The sequence below is a fragment of the Chlamydotis macqueenii genome, chromosome 2, assembly GCF_036417535.1.
Source record: "Chlamydotis macqueenii isolate bChlMac1 chromosome 2, bChlMac1.mat, whole genome shotgun sequence".
Lineage (NCBI taxonomy): Eukaryota > Metazoa > Chordata > Aves > Otidiformes > Otididae > Chlamydotis > Chlamydotis macqueenii.
Window position 1 is genome coordinate 580,493 of NC_141557.1, and position 26,017 is coordinate 606,509.

The 26,017-nt window shown below is 68.9% G+C and overlaps 3 protein-coding genes and 2 non-coding genes across 6 annotated transcripts; 1 reads left to right on the top strand and 4 right to left on the bottom strand.

Moving 5' to 3' along the window:
* Positions 1–1,887: 1,887 nt before the first annotated feature.
* On the bottom strand, positions 1,888–11,783 carry LOC147601559 (uncharacterized). Its single transcript, XM_086741744.1, has 8 exons — positions 11,365–11,783; positions 4,431–9,292; positions 3,837–4,049; positions 3,656–3,744; positions 3,468–3,551; positions 2,334–2,480; positions 2,118–2,249; positions 1,888–2,010 (listed from the first exon to the last, which is right to left on the bottom strand). Exons 1-7 carry the CDS (start codon positions 11,441–11,443, stop codon positions 2,174–2,176), a joined length of 5,550 nt encoding a protein of 1,849 aa, XP_086597870.1. The 5' UTR covers positions 11,444–11,783; the 3' UTR covers positions 1,888–2,010; positions 2,118–2,173.
* A 918-nt stretch (positions 11,784–12,701) lies between these two features.
* TBRG4 (transforming growth factor beta regulator 4) lies at positions 12,702–22,118 on the bottom strand. Of its 2 annotated transcripts, XM_086741650.1 has the most exons (11): positions 22,052–22,118; positions 20,224–20,707; positions 18,517–18,834; positions 17,786–17,957; positions 17,096–17,253; positions 16,546–16,656; positions 15,774–15,918; positions 14,997–15,239; positions 14,500–14,611; positions 13,915–14,029; positions 12,702–12,835 (listed from the first exon to the last, which is right to left on the bottom strand). In XM_086741650.1, the coding sequence occupies exons 2-11, from the start codon at positions 20,647–20,649 to the stop codon at positions 12,734–12,736; spliced, it is 1,902 nt and encodes a 633-aa protein (XP_086597776.1). In that variant the 5' UTR covers positions 20,650–20,707; positions 22,052–22,118; the 3' UTR covers positions 12,702–12,733. The 2 variants fall into 2 exon arrangements, 1 of the variants encoding a protein (XP_086597776.1); XR_015257773.1 differs by lacking the exon at positions 12,702–12,835 and having other exon boundaries at positions 17,096–17,233.
* Positions 14,802–14,934, bottom strand: LOC147601561 (small nucleolar RNA SNORA5). The gene has a single exon (XR_015257951.1). It is a non-coding gene; the product is annotated as a small nucleolar RNA SNORA5 (small nucleolar RNA).
* On the bottom strand, positions 15,423–15,562 carry LOC147601562 (small nucleolar RNA SNORA5). Its single transcript, XR_015257950.1, has one exon. It is a non-coding gene; the product is annotated as a small nucleolar RNA SNORA5 (small nucleolar RNA).
* Positions 22,119–24,654: 2,536 nt separating the features above from the next.
* LOC147601563 (cathelicidin-4-like) lies at positions 24,655–25,912 on the top strand. The gene is made up of 4 exons (XM_086742482.1): positions 24,655–25,303; positions 25,400–25,504; positions 25,598–25,681; positions 25,781–25,912. Exons 1-4 carry the CDS (start codon positions 25,058–25,060, stop codon positions 25,910–25,912), a joined length of 567 nt encoding a protein of 188 aa, XP_086598608.1. The 5' UTR covers positions 24,655–25,057.
* The last annotated feature ends 105 nt before the right edge of the window (positions 25,913–26,017 follow it).

Below are 26,017 nucleotides of genomic sequence, written 5' to 3' on the forward strand. Positions count from 1 at the left end.
AGCGGGTGACCTCGGAGCGGCCCCCCGTCCCCAATTTTAAGGGGTGAATGCCCGGGGGGGGGGGGACACAACCAGTCTGCGCCCCCCCGCGACCTCCAGTTTCACCTCTGGAAACCTCCAGAGCGGGGAGCGGTCCCCAAAAACGGCCCCAGCCCCCCGAGGAAAGAGCTCGGCCAAGCCGCGCCCGTCCCGGCGAGGCGTTCCCTACGGAAGACGCCTCCACGGAGAAGCCGGAGGGTTCCTCCTCCCGCCACGGCTTTTCCCCCCCCGGAGGAAGACGAGAATCCCGGCTCCGCGGGCGTTGGGGGAACCGAAATTTTTAATTTTTCCCTCCCCCTGAATCCCGGGAGCGCTCGGCTCCGCAGTGCCTTCTCACCGGTCACGGATTTACAGCCCAGCCGCGCACGGGGACGCTCGCGTCGCGAAAAACTGTGGGAAATTTGGAAGAATTTTTTAAAAATGCTATGTTTGAGATGATTGTGTACAGAGCAGTAAAACACAACTTGTAAAGCTCCTGGTTTGGGGTTTTTTTTTTTTTTAATTATTATTATTTTTTTTTAATACTTCAGTGGGAAATGGGAATTAATTCTGGAAACGACCCCGCGCTGCAGCGTTCCGGGAGCGAGGAGCCGGGGGCTCTGCCGCCTCCGCTTCCCCATCAGCGGCCCCAGCCCCAGGGGATGCGGCGTGGGGTGTTTTGGGGGGGGTCCCGGAGTTTGGGGGGGCTGGGGGCGTCTCTGCCCGCGCTTTCTGTACGGTTTGTTCCGGGTACGTGAAATCCCGCGCCCCACGCGGGTTTGGCTCCTTGGCAAAGCTCCCCCCAGGCTTCGGCCCTCCCAAAAAATCACCCCAGTTGGGGCTGCGGGGGGCGTGGGGCAGCCCAGACCCCCCCCAAAAGCACCACAGTTGGGGCTGCGGGGGCCCAGACCCCCCCCAAAATCACAACTGGGCCTGGGGGGACCCAGATTCCCCCACCCCCCCACCATATCACCCGCCTTGGGGCTGGGGGAGCCGTGTGGCAGCCCAGACCCCCCCAAAATCACCCCAAACCCCCCAAAATCACCCCAGTTGGGGCTGGGGGAGCCGTGTGGCAGCCCAGACCCCCCCAAAATCACCCCAAACCCCCCAAAATCACCCCAGTTGGGGCTGGGGGAGCCGTGTGGCAGCCCAGACCCTGACCCCCCCCCCCCCCAAATCACCCCAGTTGGGGCTGGGGGAGCCGTGGGGCAGCCCAGACCCCCCCCAAAATCACCCCAGTGGGGGCTGGGGGAGCCGTGGGGCAGCCCAGACCCCCCCCAAATCACCCCAGTTGGGGCTGGGGGAGCCGTGGGGCAGCCCAGACCCCCCCCAAATCACCCCAGTTGGGGCTGGGGGAGCCGTGGGGCAGCCCAGACCCCCCCCAAATCACCCCAGTTGGGGCTGGGGGAGCCGTGTGGCAGCCCAGACCTCCCCAAAATCACCCCAGACCCCCCAAAATCACCCCAGTTGGGGCTGGGGGAGCCGTGGGGCAGCCCAGACCCCCCCAAAATCACCCCAGTTGGGGCTGGGGGAGCCATGGGGCAGCCCAGACCCCGACCCCACCCCCCAAATCACCGCAGTTGAGGCGGCGTGCGATCCAAGTGATGCATGAGGCCGTTTATTGAGCGTTACAGACGCGGAGGAGGAGGACGGGGGGGGGCTCCAGGAAGGATGGCGGCGGTGGGCGTGGGGGGGTCACTGTGCATCTATACAGGGGGGGCCGGGACACCCCCGGCCGCTACATGGTCAGCTCCTGCGGGACAGAGAGAGCGCAGAGGGTCAGCGACCCCCCCGCAGCGCGTCGGGACCCCCCCCCCCCTCCCCACAGCACCCCGGGGCGGGTGGGGGGTGCCCCCCCCGGCCACTCACCATGATGGCGTTGACGATGTCGTTGTTGTTGTGCCGCAGCGCCCGCACGGCTTTGGGCCGCGAGACGTTGGCCTGGGCCATCACCAGCTCGATGTCCCGCACCTCCAGCCCCGTCTCGTCCACCTGAGAAGTGGGGGGGACGACACACACACACACCCCCCGCCGTCACGTCCCCAGAACGTGAGACCGGGGGGGGTCTCCCTGCGCCCCCCACCCTGCCCAGCACCCACCTCCTCCTCCTCCTCGCTCTCCTCCTTGATGGCGAGCGCGGGGGCCGTCTCCGTGATCAGGGGCGAGTGCTCCAGCGGCACCTTGAACTTCTCCGCCGCCGCTTTGTGCACTTGCTGCGACAGGTCCTCGATCTGCGGCGCGAGGCGGGGGGGACACGGGGTCAGCCCCAGCCCCAGGACGGGACCCCGGCCCCCCCCGCCCCCCCCGCCCCTCACCTTGGCCTCCCCGAAGACGATGTAGATGTCGGACGCGGGGCTCTTGAAGACGTCGGGCTTGGTGATGACGAAGAGAATGTTCTTGGACTTGCGGATGGTGATGCGCGTGACGCCGTGGATCTGCCGCAGCCCCAGCTTGGACATGGCCTGGGGGGGGGCACGACACAGACATGGGGGTCACCCTGCGCCCCCCCCGCTCAGGAGCGGCCAGAACACCCCAAAAACGCAGGGATAACGGCAAAACCACAGCCAGGCTGAGCACCCTCCCCACAGAACGGGGGACCCCACGTCACCCCCACCCCAGTGTGACCCTGAGACCCCCCCCCCAGAGTGGGGACCTGGCCCCCAACCCCCCTGGGGTGCCCCATGCCCAGGACAATCCCCCCACAGCCCATCTCACCCCCCTCCCCCCGGCCCTGGCACTGGACAGGGACCCTCGGCCCAGGGGGGAATCACCAGCTCCACCCAGGGACCCCCAGCTCCATGGGGGACCCAAAACCCCACCCAGGGACCCCCAGACCCACCCAGGGAACCAAAACCCCACCCAGGGACCCCCAGCTCCATGGGGGACCCAAAACCGCGCCCAGGGACCCCCAGACCCACCCAGGGAACCAAAACCCCACCCAGGGACCCCCACTCCATGGGGGACCCAAAACCGCGCCCAGGGACCCCCAGACCCACCCAGGGAACCAAAACCCCACCCAGGGACCCCCAGCTCCATGGGGGACCCAAAACCCCACCCAGAGACCCCCAGACCCACCCAGTGACCTCCCAACTCCATGTGGGACTCGAGGACCCCCAACACTCCACTCAGGGACCCAAAACCCCACAGGAGACCCCCAGCTTCACCCAGGGACCCCCCACCCCATGGGGGACCCAAAACTCCATCCAGGGACCCCCCCCAACTCCACCCAGGGACCCAAAACCCCACCCAGGGACCCCCAGCTCCATGAAGGACCCAAAATCCCACTCAAGGACCCCCAGACCCACCCAGGGATCCCCAACCCCATGGGGGACCCAAAACCCCACCCAGGGACCCCCCCCCCAACTCCACCCAGGGACCCAAACCCCCATGGGGGACCCCCAACACCCCCTGGGGGACCCCCAGCCCCACGCGGGGGGGTCCCGTCCCACCTTCCTGGCCTTCTTCTCGCTCCGGCTCTGCTTCGCCTTGCTGACGCTCTCCTCCCCGGCGCCCAGCGAGTGGCTGAGCTGCGCCTGCCAGAACCGGGGGCGGGGGGGGGGGTCAGTGAGGGCCCAGCCCCCCCAAACCCCCCCGCCGTGTCCTCCTCCCCCCCAAAAAAAAACCCCAAATCCCCCACCTGGCTCTGGGCCGGCGGCGGCTCCGAGCCCTCGGGTTCCTCCAGCTCCGGGATGGATTCCTCGTTACTCTCCGACTCGTTACACGACCCTGCGGGGCGGGAACGGAGATGGGCGCCCCCGACCCCCAAAACTGGGAGGGGAGGGGGGGGGGATTGGGGGTCACGCCCCCCCTTTTCTCACCTTTGTGGTTGGCCTCGCAGCGGCGAGGGGCGGGGGGCCGCGCGGCCTGGCGCGGGCGCTGGATTTCGGGGCAGGGGTCCGCAGCCTCCGCCTCGCTGGACGAGCTCGAGTCCGACTGCAGGGACCCCCGGGGGGGACCCCGGCCCCCCGCGCCCCCCGGCCCGGCCTGCCGGCCACGCGGCTCCTTCTCCTTGCGCGGGGAGGGCTGGGGGGCTGCGGGGGGGGGGAGGAGGAGGGGGGTGAGTGGGTGCTGTCCCCCAAAATCCCCTCCGTGGGGCGGAACCCAGCCTGCTTCCCCCCATCGCCCCCCCAGGACCCCCAAAATGGGACCCGCAGCCCCCCTCGTGGGCGGCACCCAGTGATGCCCACCCTGGTCCCACGTTGCCGCATGGTGGTGGGGGGGGGAGGAGGGGGCTGAGTGGGTGCTGCCCCCCAAAATCCCCTCCGTGGGGCTGAACCCACCCTGATCCCCCCCCATCGCCTACCCTGGGACCCCCAAATGGGACCCCCAGCCCCCCCACCACGTGTGACGCCCACCCCGGTCCCACGGCGCTGGGTGGGGGGGTGTTTGGGTTTTTTGGGGGGGTCTCTTACCCTCGAGGTGCTTCCTGGAGGGCGGCAGCCCCGACGGCCGCTCCTCGCCGGGGGGACGCCCGAGGGGTCCCGGGGGGCGCGGGCCCGATCCGGGCTGGGTGCGGGCAGCGCGGCGGCGGCGAGCGGAGGCACTTGGCTGGCGGCGGGGAGCGGGGGGCTGGGGGGCTCGGGGGCAGTTTGGGGGGCCGCTTCCTCCACGGGGGGCTCCGGCCGAGCGGCCCCCCCTTGGCCGGCAGCCGGTGCGGGCTGGGGGCCGCGTTCGGCCTTCGCCGTCGCCTCCTCTTCCTCCTGCTGCCCCAGGGGTGCCGGGGGGTGGGCGGGGGGGCTTGGGGGGCCGCCGTCCCCCAAAACTTTGGCATCGCTTTCCCCAGCAGTCTGGGCCGGGGGCTGATCGCCCAGCCGGGGGGTCGGGGGTGGGCGCGGGGCGGGGGGCTCCTGCGCCCCCCCGTCGCCGGCGGGCTCCGGCGTGGGCTCCGCCGGCCCCTCGGGGGGGTCCGGGGGCCTGGGGAGGAGCCGGGGGGCTGGCAGGTCCCCAAAAGAGCCCCGTAACATGGCGGCGACGCTTTGGCGGTCTTCCCGGCGTCGCCAGGCCGCCCCGCTCTCCGAAAAGGCACCGGGTGGTGGGAGCAGTTCCAGGGGGGCCGGCGGGACCCCCACGTACACCTCCCGCTCCGTGGCAGTGAACAGCACCGGGGGGGCGGCGGCGGGGGGCTCGGGGGGCAGGCAGAGGGCCAGGCAGCGGCGGGCCGCATCCTCCTCCTCCTCCTCCTCCTCTTCCTCCCGGTGGGCCGGGGGCCCGGGGGGCACGGGTGCCTCCCCTGCGCTGTCCTCGGGCGCGGTGAAGAAGCTGGAGTCGGTGCGGGAGCGCGAGGTGTCCAGGGGCTCCGGGGACGACTCCTCGGAGGAGGCGGTGGCGGCGTCCCACTCCTCGGGGCCTTCGTCCGCGTCCTCGGGGGGCCGCGCCGCCGTCCCCCGCCCCGCGGACGCCGCCGGCTGCGGGGATTCGCCGGGCGGGGTGGGCGCGTGCGGCAGCTCCTCGGCGCCATCGCAGGGGGCCGGGGCGACGTCTGGCGTCGCCAGCGCGTCGGTGGCTGCAGTGTCCGGCTCGTCTGGTGTCACCGGGTCGGTGGCCGCAGTGGCTGTCAAGTTGGGCGTCAACGATGGTGCCAGATCAGTGGCCACGGTGTCCATCGGGTTGGGTGTCACCGATGGCACCAGGTCGGTGGCCATGCTGTCCGTTGGGTTGGGTGTCACCAACTGTGCCACATCAGTGGCCACAGTGTCCGTCAGGTTGGGTGTCACCAATGGCGCCAGGTCGGTGGTTGTTGTGTCCGTTGGGCTGGGTGTCACCAATGGTGCCGCGTCAGTGGCCATGGTGTCCGTTGGGCTGGGTGTCACCAATGGTGCCAGGTCAGTGGTTGTGGTGTCCACTGGGTTGGGTGTCACCAATGGTGCCACATCAGTGGCCATAGTGTCCGGCTCGTCCTGTGTCACCAATGGCATGAGGTTGGTGGCCACAGTGTCCATTGGCTTGGGTGTCACCAACTGTGCTTCAGTGGTGGCCACGGTGTCCATTGGGTTGGGTGTCACTAATGGTGCCAGGTCAGTGGCCATGGTGTCCGTTGGGTTGGGTGTCACCGAAGGCGCCAGGTCAGTGGCCACAGTGTCTGGTGGGCTGGGTGTCACCGAAGGCGCCAGGTCAGTGGCCACAGTGTCCGTCGGGTTGGGTGTCACCAATGGTGCCAGATCAGTGGCCATGGTGTCTGGTGGGCTGGGTGTCACCGAAGGCACCAGGTCAGTGGCCACAGTGTCCAACTCATCCGGCAGGCTGGATGTCACCAACGGTGCCAGGCTGGTGGCCAGCTCGTCTGGTGGGCCAGGCATCACCAATGGCGCCAGGTCCATGGCCATGGCGTCTGGTGGGCTGGGTGTCACTGATGGCACCAGGTTGGTGGCCACGGTGTCCAACTCCTGCGGCGGGCTGGGCATCACCACCGGTTCCAGGTCCATGGCTGCGGTGTCTTGCTCGTCTGGTGGGCTGGGTGTCACCAACGGCGCCAGGTCGGTGGCCACAGTGTCCAGCTCATCTGGTAGCATAGATGTCACCGATGGCACCGAGTTGGTGGCCGTGGTGTCCAGTGGGCTGGGTGTCCCCGATGGCACCAGGTCAGTGGCCGTGGTGTCTGGCTCACCCATCAGGCTGGGTGTCACCGATGGTGCCAGGTCGGTGGCCGCGGTGTCCGGCGGGCTGGGTGTCACTGATGGCACCAAATTGATGGTCGTGGTGTCCAGCAGGTTGGGTGTCACCAACGGTGCCAGGTCGGTGGCCGCGGTGTCTGGTGGGCTGGGTGTCACCGATGGCTCCAGGTCAGTGGCCGTGGTGTCCATCTCATCTGGTGGGCTGGGCATCACCGATGGCATCAAGTTGGTGGCCGTGGTGTCCGGCAGGTTGGGCGTCACCAACAGCACCAAGCTGGTGGCCACAACATCTGGCTGATCTGGCACACTGGGTGTCACTGATGGCAGCAGGTCGGTGGCCACGGTGTCTGGTGGGCTGGGTGTCACCAATGGTGCCAGATCAGTGGCCATGGTGTCTGTTGGGTTGGGTGTCACCGATGGGACAAGGTCTGTGGTTGTGGTGTCCGGTGGGTTGGGTGTCACCAATGGTGCCAGGTCGGTGGCCATGCTGTCCGTTGGGCTGGGTGTCACCGATGGCACCAGATCAGTGGTTGTGGTGTTCGTTGGGTTGGGTGTCACCGATGGGACAAGGTCTGTGGTTGTGGTGTCCGGTGGGTTGGGTGTCACCAATGGTGCCAGGTCGGTGGCCATGGTGTCCGTTGGGTTGGGTGTTGCCAACGGTGCCAGATCAGTGGCCATGGTGTCCGTTGGGCTGGGTGTCACCAATGGCGCCAGGTCAGTGGTTGTGGTGTCTGGTGGGTTGGGTGTCACCGACGGTGCCAGATCGGTGGCCATGGTGTCCGTTGGGCTGGGTGTCACCGACGGTGCCAGGTCGGTGGCCATGGTGTCCGGTGGGCTGGGTGTCACCGATGGCGCCAGGTCGGTGGCCGTGGTGTCCGTTGGGCTGGGTGTCACCGACGGTGCCAGGTCGGTGGCCGTGGTGTCCGGTGGGTTGGGTGTCACCGACGGCGCCAGGTCGGTGGCCATGGTGTCCGGTGGGCTGGGTGTCACCGATGGCGCCAGGTCGGTGGCCGCGGTGTCCAGCTCATCGTGGCCATCGGCGACCACTGGCTCGCTGCCCCCTGCCCTCACGGCGCCAAGCTCGCCATCACCGTCATCCCCACGGCTGCCCTGGGGCTCCCCGTCGGCCGCTGCCGCGTCACCGTCCCCCCCGGGGCCGTCGGCCTGCGGGTCCCCGGGTTCCCCGGAGCAGAGGCCGGGGACGCTGCCGCTCGCCACCGGCTCCGTGCCGGAATCATCCTTCACCGCCGGCTCCTCCTCGGCACCCGGCACCGCCGCCGGCTCCGGTGGGCGACGTCCCCCCGGGACATCGCGCTCCATGGCTGGGGCCTCCTCCAGCTCCGAGGAGGAAGAGGAGGAGGTGAGGAAGGCCTCGCCGTCCGGCTCCACGCCGTCTTCTCCGGAAGGCGCCGGCGGGGTCCCGCTGCCGTCTGGCTCCTCCGGCCCCACGCGCCCGGCATCCTCCTCGCCACGGCGCTGCCGCGGGGATCCCTGCGGCGAGGGCGAGGGCGCGGGGCCCGGCCCGGCGCGAAGGTGCAGCTCGATGCCGCCGGCGGGGGGCACGGCAGCGGGCGGGGGCTCGGCGGTGGCGGCGTGCCGCTCGGTGCCGTAGAGCCGCTCGTCTTCCTCGCCGTCGTAGGCGGCCGAGTCGGAGGAGGCGGAGGTGTCGTCGCGGAAGGCGAAGGACTCGTCCACCCCCTCGGTGATGGAGGTCTCGGACAGCGAGCGCAGGAAGGAGGCCGAGGTGCTGCCGCCTTCCTCTTCCTCCTCCTCCTCTTCTTCCTCCTCATCCTCCTCCTCGCCGGAGAGCGGCAGGGGGGCCGCGCCGGTGGGCAGCGGGGCGATCTCCACCGCTTCGGCCTGGAAGAGCAGGCTGCCGCGGAACGGCAGCAGCGCCGCCGGGATCAGGCCCGCGCCGCCCGCCGCCTCCCACTCTTCCTCCTCTGGCGTCTGCCCATCCTCATCCTCATCATCATCATCCTCCTCCTCCTCCGGCGAGGTGAAGGCTCCGTCTTCCTCATCCTCCTCAGGAGACGGCGAGGCGAAGGCCGGGGGATCCCCCAAACCGGCGGGGAGCGTCGCGCCTTCGGCCTCCTCGCCTTCCTCGGCCTCCGCGGAGCCTTCGGCCTCCTCAGCCACCAAATTGGGGGAGCAGGACGGGGAGGTGCTGGCGGTGCCGGACGAGCCCCAGCTGCCCCCCTCGGCCGTCATGTAGGACCCCGAGGGGGAGGTGGGGGGGGACCCCAGCCCCTCGCTCTCCCCGTCCTCCGCCTGCTCCTCAGGGCTGGGGGGCGGCAGCCGGGACCCCCCGAACCGGACAGGGGTGGAGGGGGCGGTGAAGAAGAGGTCGGGGTCCAGGGCGACGGCGGCGGGGGGTCTGCCCGGGGGGGGCTCGGCCGCTTGGCGGTGCTGGGGGGGGTGGTGGGGGTCTTTGGCGGGCGCGGGGAAGGGACAAGGCACGGGCCCCCCCCGCAGCTCGGGGGCGGCGGGGGCGTGGGTCTCCTCGCCCATGACGATGCGGGTGTCCAGGGGGTCGGCGGGCGGCGGCGGGGGGGGGGTCCGGCAGCCTTCGGCGGGGGGCGCGGCGGCGGAGGGGGGGCCGGGGTCGCAGCTGGCCCCCTCGGGCTGCGGGCGGGCCTCCTCCTTGGCGGGCGGCGGGGGGGCTGCGGAGAGAGGGGAGACCCCCCCCACCTCAGTGCCGTGGGGGGGCACCCAGCCTGGCTGGTGGGTGTGACCCCCCCCCAAAACACCCCCACAGGGCGGGGGGGACACCAACGCCCCCCCAATCCCTCTCTCGGGATGGAGGAGGGGACCCCAGCCCCAGGTGCCCCCAGGCAAAGGGGGGCTCCCCCCCAAATTGGGTGGGGGCCCCACACATCCCCCCCCCCCCCCCCCCAAAGCAGAGCCCAGCCCCGTGCAGCTGCAAGGAGCGCTGCGCCCACCCGTGCGCTGAGTTTGTGGGTTCTCAGCCCCCCCCCATTGCCTTTCGGGGGGTCTGCAGCCCCCTCCCCTCATCCTGAGCCCCCCCACCCCCCGTTACCTGGGCCCCCCAAGGGCAAATCCATGGGGCAGGAGCAGCCGGGATGCTCCCAAAACCCAGACCCAGCAGAGCCCCCTCTCCCCCCCCGGGGGCTTTATACGGGGGGTGGGGGGGGAGGGGGCGGGGGGCGGGGCCACAGAGGCTGCTGGGAAGGGGGCGGGGCCTCACCTGGGTATTTAGGTGTGGGCAGGGAGGGGGGGCACCCCCCGAAAGGGGGTGGGGGTGGGGGTGTTTATTGTCGGGGTCACACCGGGGGGGGGGTTTAAAGGGTTAATTTGGGGGGGTTGCCCCCCCAAGTGCCGTGTTGGGGGGTGGCTCCGCCCCATAGCGCGGGGGTCCCTTTAACTCTGTCCTTCCCCACCAGGACCCCCCCCCCACCCTGGGCGGGGCGCGTTTTGGGGTGTTCCTCCCCCCGCTCCCACCCGGCACAGGGACCCTGCGCCGCCCCGGGTTGCGGGGGGTGGAAGCCCTGACCCCCCCCGCCCCCCCCGCACAGACCGGACCCCACCCCCTTTTTTTTCGGCTGACCGCAGCCACCGCACCCCCCCGGATCCGGTGTTGGGGGGGGGGAACGGAGGCAGACGAGGGGGGTGGCACCACGGACCCCCCCCCCCGCCCCCCCAAAACCCAGCCCCCCCCGGGTGGGTGACGCTGGGGTGACCTTGGCCCGCGGCTCCGTGCCTCGGTGTCCCCCCCCCGGGGTGGGGCTGAGCCTCCACGGGGCACCGACCCACCCCCCCCAAATCCCCCCCCACCCCTCCCGGTGCGGGGGGCACAACGCGGGGCCGGGGGGGGGCGGGGTGGGGGGGTGTCCCCGAAGCCGCCGCGTCCCCAATGTCACCTCCCGGGCGTGGCGGTGCCCCAGCGCCCAAACCGGCCCCGCGTCCTCCGTCCGCCATCCCGCACCCCTCCCTGCATCCCTGTCCCTGCATCCCGTATCCCTGCATCCATGCATCCCACATCCCTGCATCCCTGAATCCCTGCATCCCACATCCCTGCATCCCTCCATCCCCTATCCCTGAATCCCTGCATCCATGCATCCCACATCCCTGTCCCTGAATCCCTGCATCCCACATCCCTGCATCCCTATCCCTGAATCCCCGTATCCCACATCCCTGCATCCCTGAATCCCTGCATCCCACATCCCTGCATCCCTGAATCCCTGCATCCCACATCCCTGCATCCCTGTATCCCACATCCCTGCGTCCCTGAATCCCTGCATCCCACATCCCTGCATCCCTGCATCCCACATCCCTGCATCCCTGAATCCCTGCATCCCACATCCCTGTATCCCACATCCCTGCGTCCCTCCCCATATCCCCTATCCCTGTATCCCCGCATCCCTCCATCCCCTATCCCTGAATCCCTGTATTCCTTGTCCCTGCATCCCTCCATCCCCATCCCTGCATCCCACATCCCTGCATCCCTCCATCCCCATCCCTGCATCCCACATCCCCTATCCCTGTATCCCACATCCCCTATCCCTGTATCCCACATCCCTGCATCCCCCCCATCCCCTATCCCTGTATCCCGTATCCCTGTATCCCCGCATCCCTCCATCCCCTATCCCTGCATCCCTGTATTCCTTATCCCTGAATCCCTGCATCCCTCCATCCCCATCCCCGCATCCCCCCATCCCCTATCCCTGCATCCCGTATCCCCGCATCCCCGCGGCCTTCCTCCTCCGGCCCTCACCTTCCTCCGATCCCTCCGGCATTCCCGTTTCTTTCTCCGGTCCTTCAACCCCCGGCTTTTTTAGGGATTCTCCCGGCATGGCGACGCCCGAAGCCTCGGCCTGCCGGCCCGGGCGGCCGCCTGCTCGCGCCCAACGCGCCGGCACCTTCCGCGGAGCCCGGCCGAAGGCGGCTGCGCCGGGAAAACCAGCGGAGCATTAGCGGGGGGGCCGGCCCCGGGATCAGCCCCGTCATCCCAGATGATGTCAGCAGGATTTTTTTTTTTCTCCCCCTGCCTTTTCTTTCTCTTCTGATTTTTTTTTTTTTTTTTTTAATTTCTGATTTTTTTTTTTTTTTTTTTTCCCCTCTCTCTCCGGCGCGGAGAAAGCGGGGAGCGTGCCAGGCGCTGCGGCGCTGGGGGGGGTGGGGGAGCGCAGGGCCTTGCGTCAGCGCGGGGTGGGGGGGTCCCCCGCCTCAGTTTCCCCAGCCTCGGATGACAAAGGGTGGGGGAGGGGTTCCACCCCCCCTCCCCCCCCCAAAAACGGCGCTGAGCACCCAGCGGCGCCCTGGGTGGGCTTGGGGCCCCCCCAAAAGCAGCCGCGTGTGCGTGCTGATGCCAGACGTAGCGGGGGGGCGGGGGGGGGGGGCCCCCACGTTGGTGTCCCCACCCCGCATCGCCCCGGCGCGGCTGGGGGGGACGCAGAGGATGGGCGCCGGCGCGGTCGCCATGGGAACGGCCCTTCTCCTCTCGTTTCCATGGCGATGGTTCCCTAGAAACGTTGGGGGGTACCCCCCGGCGGGGAGCCCCCCGGGACGGGGCCGCGGGAAGGGGAAACTGAGGCGCGGTTGGCACCGCGGCGCCGTTGGCACCCACGCCGGCCGGGCCGCGACGCCGGTGCCAGGAGCGCGAGGCCAGCGCCGTGACTCAGCAGCTCCCGGCGCCGCCGCGCTGGCACCACCGTGCGAGGGTCTGGGGGGGACTGGAAGGGACTGGAAGGGACTGGAAGGGACCCGGCCAGGACCGGCGGTGGCCAGATGGCCGCTAATCCGGTCCCCAAAGCCCTTCCTGGCAGCGGGCCGCGGCGCGTCACGGCACGCGCGGCTTTTCCTGCCCCGCACGTGCGCCGCGGGACACGGGGGGGACGCGATCTCCCCCTCCCCAGTCAGAGCCCAGAGCGCCGGGGACAACGCCACGCCGAATGAAACGGGACCACGCGGTGCCGGGACGGCTTTTAATCCCAAAACCCGGCTCACGCCGGCTTCCCCCGCCAAGGAGCCGTCTCCCGCCCCGGGCCGAAGGCGCGAAGCCGCGCGCCCACCGGCACGGCGACGCGTTGAACGCAGCGAGGCGGTGGCGGCGCCGGCAGCGCGGCGCGGCGACGGCGACGCGGTCAGCCGGCCATCTCCTTGGCCACGGCCTTGTGCAGCTTGTCTCTGAGGTAGGCGGCGCGCTGCCGCTCCAGCTTCAGCTCCAGGAACTCGTGGTGGGGAACCTGCGGCGGGTGGGGGGGACGAAGAGGAGACGGCGTCAGAGCCGCGCGACGCCGCACCCCGGATTTATTTTCGGCCCCCGCGGGGCGCAGAGATGGCGGTGGCGGGCCGCTCCCCGCCACGACAGCGGCGTCGGCGCCCGGGGTGGCGCGGGACGCCAAGCCGATTCGGGCCCGTCCCCGAATTATCCCGGCGCCGCCGGGAGCAGGACCGGCCGCGCTTCCCCCAGCACAGGAGGATTTGGGGCGACGGCTCCACCGCTCTGGGACCTCGCCGAGCGCCGAAAACCAGTTTGATTTTTCAGCTGGGAGGCGCGGGGCTCCGCGGCCGCCCCCCGCCTCTCCCGGCAGCCCCGGGCGAGGGGATGAAACCTTTATTGGGAGCGGGGCTGCAGGTGGAGAGGTTGGGGTCCGAGAGCCCGGCCGCGAAAACACCGGAGCCGGCCGCTCTTCCCCCCCCGGGGGGATCCCACCGCTGCCTCTAAATTTAGGAGGCAAGGCTGAAGCAGCGGGAAGCGCCGCTTTCCCTCCTCCTTCCTCCTCCTCCTCCTCCAGCCAGGCAGCGCGGGGGCTGCGGAGCGGAGCGGGGAGTTACACAACCGGCCGGGAAAAACCGGCGCCGGTGAAACCTCGACCTCCGTGGGGCTCCGGGGAAGCGCTGAAGCTTGGGCTCCTCGCCGGGGTGGCAGCGACACTGCTGCGGGGCGACACGCGGCCGTCCAGCCCCGAAGGATCCGCGCCGCTCGCGGCGGAGCTATAATTACCTCCGGGAAGCTAATTAACGCGTGACCCCGCCGGAGCGCGGAGGATCAGCGCCTTAAGACCCCGTCTGCCGCCCTCTTCCGTGACCGATCCCCCTCCCTCGTCACCTCCCGGCCGCCTGCCAGGTGACCCGGAGCGGATCACGGCGGCTAATCCCGGCGGGGACAAGGAAAGAGCGCGCGCCGGGGCCGAGCCGGGACCCGGAGCCACGAGGAAGAGGAGGGCAGCGAGAAGGAAGCCGGTATGCACCCCCTGGAAGGCGTCGGCTCCCCCAGCTCCACGGGATTTTGGAGATCCCTCTCCTCCCCGTCCCTACTCACGTCCACCACGAGGAAGCCGGCGGCCTGCACGTGGCGCCGGGCCATGGCGTAGCGACCCAGCAGCTCCTTGCTTCTGTTGCTGAAGTTGGGGAATTCCCACCGGAGGAAGGCGACCCTGCGGAGGGGCGGCACGGAGGAACGGAGGCCGTGAGACGCGAGGCCCGGCGCCCGCGGATTTGTCCCGCTGGAGCCCTTCTCCGGCCTCCGAGCCGTCAGAGAAGCGCCGGGACAGCGGCTCGAGGGCCGTTTCTTCGCAGCCCCGGGCCCGGCAGCAAAAGGAACGGGGCGCCGCCGCCTTTTCTCTTCCTTCGGAGAAAAAAGCAGCGCCCAGCCCCCTCTGCTGCGCCCCCGCCAGCTCCTGGCTCCAAAATGTCACCCCCGGCGGGGGCTGGCACAGCCCTACCCCGATTTCTGGCCTGTGCCCACCCCCCTGCTGCTCCCAGCCGAGGGGGGACGCAGCTGGGCGCACGTCCTCGGCTGGCGTGGAGCCCATGGATCCTCAGCGCCACGAAGGCAGAGCCTTCCTCCTCCTCCTCCTCCTCCTCTCCCGGCCAGCTCCCAGGGCAGAGCCGAGCCCAAACTCACCTCCTGGCACCCGGCGGCAGCGGCTTCGTCCCTTCCGAGCGGAGCAGGTGGGGAGCAGCGAAGTCCTTCAAGGGGAGAGGTTTATTCTCGCTGTTCAGCAGCACCTCGGCATCTGCGCGGAGAGGAGGGAACGCGAGGTCGCGCCGCCTGCCCCCGCCGACGCACAGCGCGCCAGGTCCCACCGCTCCCTTCCCCCCAAAAAAAGAAAAAAAAAAAAAAAAGCCAAAACCCATCGTTGCCGGAGCCGCGCGGCCGGGGTACGGCGTCCCCCTCGCAGCGCCGAAGGGCGGGCTCCGCAGACGGCGTGTCCGCGGCGTGATCCGCGTCCCATGGGAAGGGGACGCGGGGGGATCACGGGCCGCGGAAGTCGCTGTGGCAGCCGTTTGGCCGGTCCCAGCCGCGGAGGAGGCGGGGATCGAATTTGACGGGGCTGCGAAAACGCCAGGGGATAAAGCCCGGAGTCCCGACGGCATCCCGGCGGAGAGGCCGCCGCTCACCGATCTGCCAGCCGTAGACGGTGCGTACGTCGAAGCGCCCGTTGTCCCGGCCGCCCAGCACCCCCGCCAGCGCCTCTCGCAGGCCGCTCTGCAGCAGGGTGACCCTCTCCCCCGCCGCCTCCGGCGCGCTCAGCATCTCGGCCGGCAGGAACGGCCCCCGGTAGTCGGGGCTTTCCAGCTTGGCGGCGGCGTTGATGTGGACGAGCTTCAGCCGTAGGTTCTGCGCCTTCAGGGAGCGATCGCCTGGCGGGAGAGACACGGACGGCGTGAAGGCCTGGCCGCAGCGGCGCCTGGCTCCTCATCCGGCGGCGGGCGCAGCCCATCCGATCGGGATTCCCGTCTCCCGACCCTCTGCGAGGGATACAGATCGCCAGCAGCCGCCACGAGCCGGCCCTCGTTCGGCAGGGACGGTCCCGTCGGGAGGCCCGGTGTCCGTGACAGCATTTTACCCTCCGTGCCCCGCGGGACGGGGACGCGGGGCTGAGGGCCGCACGGAAGTCGCTGTGGCAGCCGGCTGGCCAGTTCCCGCCACGGAGGAGGCGGGCACTAAATTTGACGGGGCTGCACCTCACGATTTCGTCCGGAAACGCCAAGCCAGGCGCGTTCCCTTCGCCGGCGCTGTCCCGTTCTCCCTCCCTCCCGTCGCAAAACCCGGAGCTGTGGAGGAAACCGTCAGAGCCGCTCCCGCCGAGGCCGATTCCCCTGCCGTTAACTCAAAATCCCGCCCCCGCTCCGGGTTCCCGGCCCCCGTCCCGCCGGCAGAGACGCCCAGCTCACCTCGGATGCCAGCGTGGAAGTCGGGCGCCAGCACGCGCTGCAGGTAGGGAGCCTTGGCCTGCTGCAGCACGCAGAGCGACCACACCAGCTCCGTCAGCAGCTGAGGCTCCAGCTCGGCCAGCCGGCCCCGCAGCTCCTCGTGGACCTGCGGAGGGGGAAAGCTCAGCGGAGGCGATAACGTTTTCAGGATCTGAAATGAAAACCTGGGGGTTTTAGTAAACAGCTGGAGGGGCGCGAGGTTATCGGTGGTGTCCCGGAACCACAGCGCGAGCCTGCAGCTCCGCGCCCCGCAGGGCTTTCTCCTTCCTCGGCCGGTCGCATCTCCTCACCCCGACAGCGAGAACACCGGCCCGCGGCGGCCTCGGCGCTCCCAAACCGCGGGCTCGGCCGGGCCGGGAAGAGCCGCACGGCTCTGCCGGGAACGGGCGCGCGGCCGCCAGCGCCTCCGGCCTCGTTATAAAGAGTTAATTGCAGCGATCGGAGTCCAGGAGGGCAGGCGATAAGCTGAGCTTTTCGCTCCCAAAAGCTCCGATTTCTCTCCGACATCTCGAAAAGGAGGCCGGGCACGAATCCCACCCGCCCCGCACGCAGCCGGGACGGCCCACTGCGGGTTTTTAAGCCTGGCCTAAGCTCTGGGCTCGCCCCTTCCCATTTCTCACGCCGGTTCAAGCCACCCAGCGCCCGCTTCTCGCGCCAGAAGGGGACGCGCAGCCTTCCCGCCACCGAGGGAGGGAGGGAGGTGGAGGAAGAAGAGGCAGAGGAGGAAGGTTACCATGTTGAAGAAGTCCTCGCTTCCGCTGGGGTGGAAGTTCAGGCGAGCGAAAGACAGGACGATGCCGCACAGGTGGGTGACCGACAGCTGCTTGGCGTTGTCCAGGGCGTACTGGAAGATACAGGGGGGAAAAAAAAAAAAACCCGAGGTTTAGGCTCGTCCTAGACGAGTACGGAGAGGAAAATTTGCAAAGCGTCCGCCGAGGACGCGTCCAGCCCCAAGGCCAGGCGGGAAATCTTGTAGCGCTCCGCTGGGATTTTATCTCGGCACAAGGGAAAGCCCTGAGCGGAAGCGGAGCTCCAAAATAATCCAGTACAGACGCAAAAGCGCCGGCGAACAAACTGGGGCCGAGCTGGGAAGGCGCCTGGGGAGAGAAGGGGCCGAGCGCGGCCCCAGCCACCCGTTCCGGCCGTCAGACTCGATCACATCCGCCGGCTGCGAGGGGAAACCAGCAACGGCGCCCCAGAGAGGGGGGAAAAACCGCTCCATCTCCTGGGAACCGGGGCGGATCACGGGCACACCGGTGCCAGCCGGGGCTCGCGCGCCTCACCTGCGCGACGGCCTCGAAGAGCGGCAGGCTGAGCCACTTGAGGAGGGCGAAGGATCGGGCGCAGCGCGTCACCTCGAGCGGCGTCATGGCGGAGACGTGGGCCTGCAGGTCGGCGGCTATCTTCTGGAAGACCTGGGGCTGGTGGAAATTCAGTTTTCCTTAAAGGGGGAAAGAGAAAGCGGCGGCCGCTTACAAGGAGCCGTGCCCGGACGGGGCGGGGCGGCGGGACGGGGGAAGGCAGGACGCCGTTCGGTAGGAGCGGAGGGCGCTCGGAGACCGGTATCGCCTCCCCCGGTCGCCTCAGCCCCGTTCTTTCCAGTCAGACCAAGCCTCCGCCGCGCCCACCGGCTCTCGATCCCAGCGCCAGCTCACGGCTCCAGCACCGGTAACCGATTTTAGCCCCAGCGTCGCCATCTACAGACCCCGCTCTGGCCAAAAACGCCCTGGACTCGCCGAGGCTGACGGAAACCTCACACCAGCGCGAGGAACAAGCCAGCAGCGATCGGGAACTGGCAGCACCGGGGCGGCGCGGAGCAGCCGGGAGGCCCACGAACCACCCCGCCGCGGCAGCCGCGGGCGCCGAAGGGCAAACGTCGCGCGGAGGCCGTCCCGGCGCCAGCGGTGCCCCGAATCAGCCGGGCTCCGCCGCGCGTAGCGCCCAGCGGGTCCCAGCACGACCCAGGCGCTCACCGTAAGCGAAAATGAGGTCCGTGAGGACGCCGAGGCTGAGCTCGGCGTGCTTCTGGATCAGGTGGTAGGACAAGGCTCGCAGCAGAGGCACGCAGCGGCGGTTCTGGTAGGCGAGAGCCAGCGTTATTTTCCGGATGTCGTCGGGGCTGAACTGTTCCGCGAGTTCCAGAGCCTGGGGAGAAAGGTTGGGGCGGGGAGGTGAAGGGAAAGCGCGAAGCGAGGAGACGGGGTTTGATTGGGAGCGGGACGGGTTTAGGAAGCGGCTGGGAGCCGGCGCGACGGCTCGCGCCGGGGCCCCGGCCTCTCCGCAGAGCTCGGCCAGGAGCTCCCCGCCGCCGGTTCCGACCCGGGGGACGTCTCCCCGCTCCCGCCAGCGCCAGAAACGGGACCCACCGGGGGCCGGAGGGGCCAGACCTTCGCCCGGAGGCGCCCAGAAGGCGAGGGCAGGAGGGGAACTCCCCGTTCCAGCTCCCCTCGGCAGCCCGGCTCCTCCGGAGAAGCAGAGGACGCCGGTTTTGGGAGCCGGCTCCGCAAGCGACCGCGTCCACGCGGCTCCTCAGCCGGAAACCCCTCTCAGAGACCCCCGTGAGCGCGGCACGCTGCTTCAACAGCGCCGCTCTGGCGCGACAGCGAGCGCAGCACCGGGCGGAACCGGCGTTGCGAAGGGGACGGGGTGTTCCCTGCCGCCGCCGTCGCCCGCGGGAGGCGGAAGCGAGAGCCGGAGCCCCTACCTTGTCCTCCAGCCGCTCCATCAGAGCCGGGGAGACGTGCCCGACCTTGCCCATCAGCCCCACCACGGTGCGGGTGCCCTCCAGCTCCGTCCAGCGCAGCTCCAGTTTCTTGATGACTTCCTGCAGCAGTTTGCTCTCCTTTCCCTGCCTGACGGCCAAGAATTCCGCCAGGGAAGCGAGCTGCCTGAAGGTGAGGCGCCGCAGCCGCCACAGCACCTCCTGCTCCACCGACTGCATCTCCCTGCGCTGGCTGGTCACGCCCAGGGCGCACAGGCTCTTCAGGAGGCTCACCAGGGTGTTATTCCACACCTGAGAAATCTGGGGCGGGGGAAAAAAACGGGGGAAAAGCGGCGGTGAGGGAACGGCGCAAGCCTCCCGCGGCCGAGGAACGCGCTACGGAGCGCCGCGCGGCGTCGAGGGGGAGGACGGAAAGCCCTGGGTTCGAGGACACCCGGCTCAACGCGACATTTCCGCTCCTCCTCGCGGACCGGAGCGAACCAGCGCCCCGGCGAGGAAGAGGAGCGCGCGCGCCGCAAGCCGCGGCCGCACGGGGACGACGCCTGCCGCGCGGGCGGTGAGCTTTCCGGCTCGGAGAAGGAAGCCACGCAGATTTTCTGCGGGCTGGGTGAGACACCGAGGTAGACTTTGCCCTTTTCTGGAGGCACCGAAGCTTCCTCGTGGTAAAAAACCCGATCGTTCAGGGGCAGGAACTCCTCGAGGCGAACACCACGGCCCCGGCTCGCCTCAGCCACCTCAGGTCAGAGCCCAAAAGCTCCGATTTCTCTCCGACATCTCGAAAAGGAGGCCGGGCACGAATCCCACCGGCTCCTGGGAGCACCAGGCCCTGCCCACCGGATTTCCCCGCCGGCGGCCCCCACGCGAGGCGGAGCTCGTGGTTTCGCACCGGCCGTCGCTCCTCCAGCTCCGATCTCCGCCGGGGACGGGTTTAATTCCCATTTCTTTCCTGGCACCTCTTTACTTCCAGCCCGAGCCTCCCCAGCCGCGTTCCGCAGCGCTCCGAGGCAACCCCAGGCCGAAAACCCCTCCCGATTTCCGGAAAACCAAGCTCCGGCGCGACGCCGGTGCCGCCGGGCGCTTCAGAAAGCGTCGGCCGCCCCAGGACGGAGCGCTACGAAACGATTCCAGAAACCAGGAGCGACCGCGCAGGAGGCAAACGAGGCGGCGCCGCCGGCCGCTGAATTTCGGGCGGGAGGGTTCGGCGCTCTGCTAAAAACTGAAAAATCCAAAAACCACACGGCGGGGCGCAGCCGAGGGAGCGAACGGAGCCCGCGAGTTGCCGCGGGTCGTTCCGAGAGTCAGAAGGAGAAGCGGCCCTTTCGCTCCGAGCCGTGGCGGCCCATGCCTCAGCACCGCGCCGGCACCGGGGCATCCCCGGAAACATCCCAGGCCAGGTTGGCCGGGGCTCTGAGCAACCTGATCCGGTTGGAGATGTCCCTGCTCCGTGCAGGGGGGTTGGGCTGGGCGGGCTGTAACGGGCCCTTCCCACCCAAACCGTTCCGTGCTTCCACGCCCGCGAGCCGCAGGGATTTCCACCACAGCGCCGTCCCCTCCCGCTCCCCTCGATCCCGTTTTTCCTTCGGAAATCCAAAGCGCAAACCCTAACGGAGCAGCCCACGCGACCCTAGGAGCGCCGGCGGCTTCCCGCCTCGGATTCCTCCCCCCGGAACGCTCCCGGAGGGAGCTCACCTGGGAATCCGTGACGGCCAGCAGCTGCTGGAAACGCTCGTCCCGCAGGATGCTCTCCGTTTCCAGCTTTTTTTCGGCGGCGAGGCGGGAAAGCTGAGTAATTATCAGGGAAGCTTGGTTGCTGTTCAGAGCGTGGAGCTCGCTCAGCCGGAAGAGTTCCTGAGGACTGGCGGCCGTTTCGATCAGCTCCTCCAGCACTTTCTGCTCGGAATTCCGGCTCTCCTCCAGCCGCTCCCTGAGCGAGAAGCCGTCCGGCCGGCCGGAAGGGCTGAAAGTACGAAATGAAGCCAGAGGCGCCGGAGGCAGAGCTCTCGCCGCCGTCCCCTTCCCAGGCGGAAGCAGCAGGCTCGGCGGGACGACGGAGGGAGCGGGGAGGAAGGCGGCGAAGCGGCGCCGGCAGCAGCGGCGCACCAAGCGGGCCGCCATGGCGGGGGGGCGCTGAGCGGCCGGGGTGGGGGGGGTTCAGCGCCGCATTTCAGGAACGCTGCGGAAGGAAACGGAAAGCGTCAGGAGCGGGAAAAGCTGTGAGGTGAAAAGGAGGCTGGGGGCAACGCGCCGACGGCTCCGAGCCTGCCCGAGCCTCGCCCGGGACACAGCCCCCCGTCCCCGGCTGCTCCCAGTTTCCCCACACCGTCCTCCTGCCCTTCCCAGTTTGTCCCCCTCAGACCCCCCCGGGCCTGGCTCACACTTCCCCAGGCTATTTCCCCTCAGAGCCACTCTAGGCCCAGCCTATTCCCCCTACAGCCCCATGAAGACTGATTTATTCCCCTCAGAGCCCCCCTAAGCCTGGCCTATTCCCTTCAGAGCCCCCCGGGGCTCAGCTTACTCTCATCTGGGCCCAGTCTACTCCCCTCACAGCTCCCTGGGGCCCGGCCTATTCCCCTCAGAGCCCCCCTAAGCCCGGCCTATTCCACTTGGAGCCCCTCTAAGCCAGGCCTATTCCCCTCCAAAGCTCCCCTAAGCCTGGCCTATTCCACTCAGAGACCCTCTAAGCCTGGCCTATTCCACTCGGAGCCCCTCTAAGCCAGGCCTATTCCCCTCCAAAGCTCCCCTACGCCCGGCCTATTTCCCCCAGAGCCCCTCTAGGCCTGGCCTATTCCTCTCAGAGCATTCCTAAGCCAGGCCTATTCCCCTCCAAAGCTCCCCTAAGCCCAGCCTATTTCCCCCAGAGCCCCTCTAGGCCTGGCCTATTCCACTCAGAACGCCCTAAGCCTGGTCTATGCCCTCAGAGTCCCCCTAGGCCTGGCCTATTCCCCTCAGAACGCCCTAAGCCCGGCCTATGTCCCTCGGAGTCCCTCTAGGCCCGGCCTATTCCCCTCAGAACGCCCTAAGCCCGGCCTATGTCCCTCGGAGCCCCCCTAGGCCCGGCCTATTCACCTCAGAACCCCCTAGGCCCGGCCTATGTCCCTCGGAGTCCCCCTAGGCCTGGCCTATTCCCCTCAGAACGCCCTAAGCCCGGCCTATGTCCCTCGGAGCCCCCCTAGGCCCGGCCTATTCACCTCAGAACCCCCTAGGCCCGGCCTATGTCCCTCGGAGTCCCCCTAGGCCCGGCCTATTCCCCTCAGAACGCCCTAAGCCCGGCCTATGTCCCTCGGAGCCCCCCTAGGCCCGGCCTATTCCCTTCAGAACCCCCTAAGCCCGGCCTATTCCACTCAGAACGCCCTAAGCCCGGCCTATGTCCCTCGGAGTCCCCCTAGGCCCGGCCTATTCCCCTCGGAGGACACTTAGGCCCGACCCACACCCCCAAGAGCCCCCCTGGGTCCGGCCCACGCCCCCCAGGCCCAGCTCCGCCCCCTCCGCGCTGCCCCCCGCCGCCGCCGGGCCTGACCTCTCCCGCCCCAGCCGCACGCACGGACCGGCGGGGAAGCTCCCCGCGCAGGCGCAGCCGTTTGGCGTCATCGCGCCGCGGCAACCTCCCTCCCACCCCATTGGCAGCGCGCCGGCGCAGCCCTTCGACGTCACAGCGCCAGAGCGAACGCCTATTGGCTTAGGCGGTGTGGGCAGTGAAGGCAGAGCGGCCGCCGCCATTACCCGCCCTGCCCCGACCGGAGGGCGGCCCCTGCTGGAGGCCGCGGCGCGCGCGCGCGGGGCCCGCCGCGCCGCCATTTTGTGCGGCGGCGAGGCCCAGGCCCCCGCCGCGGGATTTGGGGAGGGGGCGGCGAGGCCGGGCCGCTGTGGGACCCCCGCCGGGGCCTCGATCTTCCTCACATCCCCCCCCCCCCCCACTCGGCTCTGCGTCCCCTCCCCGCTGCGTTTTGTCACCCTGGGAAACCTCGGGGCCCGGCGGTGGGAACGGAGGGCGGGTAAATAAACAGCGGGCTTGGCAGGAATGAGGAAAGGCAGCTCAATCAAATAAAAAACAGATGTTTGATTTATGAGCGGGGTGTTTCTCAGCGCTCGGGGCCTCGGTGGGGTTTTTTGTGTGGTGTTTTATTTCGGGGGGGGGTGTTATTTACCCTCCCTTCCCCCTGGGTGGTGGGGAGTTGGCTTGCGAACCGCAGCCGTGGCTGCCTGAGAAAAATCACCGGATTTCCCCCTTTTTTTTTTTTTTTCCTTCCAAAAACGGCCTCGCAGGATTTCAGGTCTGTTTGGAAAGGGCCGAGCCTCTTAAAAATAATATTTCGGGGTCTTGCTGCTGCTTTTGGGTGCTATTAAATCCCTGAGCCTGAGCCGCAGGGGAAAAACGGAGCAAAAAATTCCCTCCGGTGGGACCCGCGCTCCGGCGTCGGGCGCCGTCTCCCTGCGTGGTCCCTTCCCGCATCCGGAAGGGTTTTTGGCTCCGGTAAAAGGCGGACGGCTTTGCCCACCTCGGTGTCGCACCGCTGAGGAGCGGGAGCCCCGGCAAGGACGGCCGGCGCCGGGCGTCCCGCCCAAATCCGATTTTCTGCAATTCTCATTGAAAAATACGGAAAGGATTTGGAAGGATTGAAGAATTTGGAAGGAATTCTGAAGGATTTGGAAGAACGGAAGAATTCGGAAAGGATTTTGAAGGAATTGAAGAATTTGGAAAGGATTTTGAAGGAATTGAAGAATTTGGAAAGGATTTTGAAGACCTGAAGCGTTTGGAAGGAATTTGCTGTCCCCAAAAGCTCGTCGCAAGCTGAAGAAGCACGAGAGGGCGGCAGGGACCCGCCGAGAGCCGGCTGGGCCGCGGCGCGTTGCCCAGGGCCTCCTCCAGTTGAGTTTTGGGGGTCTCCAAGACCAGAGACCCCACAGCCCCTCTGAGGAACCGGTTCCTGTGGTGGCTCACGGCCACCTTGGTGTCTCCAGGACCTCCTCTGACGAGCTGCTGGGTGTCCCCCGCACGTCCTGGTGCCCGGGGTTGTTCCTCCCCGGTGCAGGACATGGCGCTTCTCCGGGTTGAACCCCACGAGGTTCCTGCCGGCCCGTCTCTCCATCCTGCTGAGGATCCCTCTGGACGGCAGCACGACCTTCTGGTGCGTCAACCACTCCTCCCGCTTGGGTGGTGTCTACCTCCTGCCCCATCGTTCATGAAGATCTGAAACAGCTCTGGCCCCAGTATGGACCTCTGGGGGACGCCACCGGTGACCAGCCTCCATCCGGACCTTCTGCTGCCGATCCCCGCCCCCTGGGCCTGGCCCTTGAGCCCGTTTTCGCTCCGTGCTGGTGGCTCCCAACCGTCTTCCTGTTGGATACGACCCCCGGCGGGCTTTGGCTTGCTCGGGCAGCATCTGCGTCTTCCTCCCGCGTCATCTGTCCCAGCGTCCACCTCTTCTACGCGTCCCTCTCGTCCTTGAGCTCAGTCGGGAGCTTGTCCGTGCGACCTCCGGCCACCTCCCTCCCTTCATCTCCTGCCTGTCGTTGTTTGGGTTGGAGGAGGTGATCCTTGGAACTCAACCGGCTCTCCTGGACCCCTCTTCTACTCCAGGGCTGCATCCCGTGGGATTTTTCCAAGCAGGCTCCTGAAGAAGCTGGATTCTCCTCTCTGGACATGTCCACGGTGGTGATCCTGCTTTCTCCTCCTCCCTCCTCTCAGGATCTTGAGCTCCACCATGTCGTGGTCACCACGGCCAAGGTCACCCCCCACCTTCTCATCTCCGACCAGCTCGTTCTCCTTGGAAGCGGGAGGTGGAGCGGAGCACCTCTCCTCCTTGGCTCCGGAACGGATCCCCCAGGCTGACTCTGGAGCAGCGCGTCCAGTCCTGGTCCCCACGAGTCAAGAAGACCGGAGGACGTCCCACGGACAATGGCCAAAGGGCTGGAGAACCTGCTGTAGGAGGAAAGACTCCGGGAGCCGGGTCTCTTCTCCGTGGAGAGGAGGGTTGAGAGGAACGTCGTCGCAGCCGTCGAGTGCTCCGAGGGTGGACCACCAAAGGTGCTGGAGGTGGCGTGGTCGCCGTCGCTGGAGATTCTCCGGGTGGGGAGCGGGGTCATCCCACCCAGCGTCCCTTCTCCGCCGAAGCTGGGCCTGCGTCTTCCCGGCGCTCCGTGATTGACGGCGTCCGTCCCCGGGGACTTTCCGGGTGCCGCCCGCGCGCCCTTGTCCCGCGCTTGATTGACGAGCCCCGAACCTGTCGGGTGGCTTTGGCTCTCCCCTCGCCGCCGGGGGGCTTCCGGGCGGCGTTCCTTGGCGTCCTCCTTGCCCTCGGAGACGGGAACGCTGCCGCCGTGTCTCCACCGTCCCGCCCGGCCGTCAAACGTCCCGGGGGCTGGAAAACCCCGGCCCTGGGACGGGGTGACGAGGTGACCCCGATGGCCCGGGGGACCAAAGAGGGGACGGGCTTGGCTCCCGGCCGGATTTGGGAATTTCCCGCTGGGAACGCCCGCCGTGCCATAAAAGGCGCCCCCGGCGCTGCGGGCGGCGGGAGGCAGGATGAGACCGCGCCGAGCGACGCCGCCCTCGCTGCCGCTGCTGCTGCTGCTGGCGTTGGCCGGAGCCACCACGCCGGGGCCGGATGGATCCACGCGGAGCCGGGCCGGATCCGTCCCGCCCTCCGCGCCGGCGCCGCGGGCCGTCGCCTACGGGGACGCCGTCGCTGCCGCCGTGGAGCTGCTCAACGCCAGGGCCGTCAGCCCCTACGTCCTGCGGCTGCGGGACGCCCACCCGCGGCCCGGCTGGGTGAGTGCCCGGCGCTTCCGTCCCTTCTCCGGGCGTCGTCCCGCTCGGAGCGGCGCCGGGAACGTCGACGTCTCCAACGGCGTCTCCCTCTCGCAGCCCGGTGACCTGCGGCGCCGCCAGGAGCTGAGCTTCACCGTGGAGGAGACCGCGTGCCGGACGCCGACGGCCGCCGCCGCCGCCTGCGCCCCGCGTTGGCTGGGGGTGAGGCTTCGTCCCGGCGGGGCGGGACGGGGGGTGCGGGGGTGGGTTTGGGGGTCCCCGCGCCCCCCTCTTCCCCTCTCCGCTTTCCCGCAGGAGCTGAGCTGGTGCCGCGGCTTCGCCTTCCTGGAGCGCCAGCAGCCCACCGTGGAGCTCTCCTGCGAGAGGGTGCCCCTCACGGTGAGGAGGGGGCCGAAACGCCACCCCGCCGCTTCCCGTCCCCCCCGCGGGCTCGCCCGGTGCCCCCCAACGCCCTCTCTCCGTTCCTCCCCCCCCCAGTTCGGCGGCGGCGGCCGGAAGCCCACCCTCGCCGACGTTTTTGCCCGGATCAAGGGGCACCTCCGGAGCTTCTTCCGCTGCGGGAGGATCTGGATCCGGGACAAGCTGGAGCTCAAGGCGCCCAAATCCTGAGCGGGCCGCGCCGCGTGTCCCCCGCTGCGCCCTGTGTCCCCCCCACCCCGCCATGTGTCCCCCCCACCCCTCCATGTGTCCCCCCACCCCGTGCCCCCCGCCCGG

Excerpts from the sequence above, each read along its gene's own strand:
- TBRG4 (XM_086741650.1), bottom strand. The coding sequence starts at position 20,649 with ATGGCGGCCCGCTTGGTGCGCCGCTGCTGCCGGCGCCGCTTCGCCGCC. Across the intron at positions 14,612-14,996 it reads CGTCTACGGCTGGCAGATCG|ATGCCGAGGTGCTGCTGAAC; the intron begins GTGAGCGGCGGC and ends CTCTCCGCGCAG. Across the intron at positions 14,030-14,499 it reads CTGCCGCCGGGTGCCAGGAG|GGTCGCCTTCCTCCGGTGGG; the intron begins GTGAGTTTGGGC and ends GCCCCTCCGCAG.
- LOC147601563 (XM_086742482.1), top strand. The coding sequence starts at position 25,058 with ATGAGACCGCGCCGAGCGACGCCGCCCTCGCTGCCGCTGCTGCTGCTG. Across the intron at positions 25,304-25,399 it reads CCCACCCGCGGCCCGGCTGG|CCCGGTGACCTGCGGCGCCG; the intron begins GTGAGTGCCCGG and ends TCCCTCTCGCAG. Across the intron at positions 25,505-25,597 it reads GCGCCCCGCGTTGGCTGGGG|GAGCTGAGCTGGTGCCGCGG; the intron begins GTGAGGCTTCGT and ends GCTTTCCCGCAG.
- LOC147601559 (XM_086741744.1), bottom strand. The coding sequence starts at position 11,443 with ATGCCGGGAGAATCCCTAAAAAAGCCGGGGGTTGAAGGACCGGAGAAA. Across the intron at positions 9,293-11,364 it reads GCCGGAGGGATCGGAGGAAG|CCCCCCCGCCGCCCGCCAAG; the intron begins GTGAGGGCCGGA and ends CTCTCTCCGCAG. Across the intron at positions 2,250-2,333 it reads TCGTCTTCGGGGAGGCCAAG|ATCGAGGACCTGTCGCAGCA; the intron begins GTGAGGGGCGGG and ends CTCGCGCCGCAG.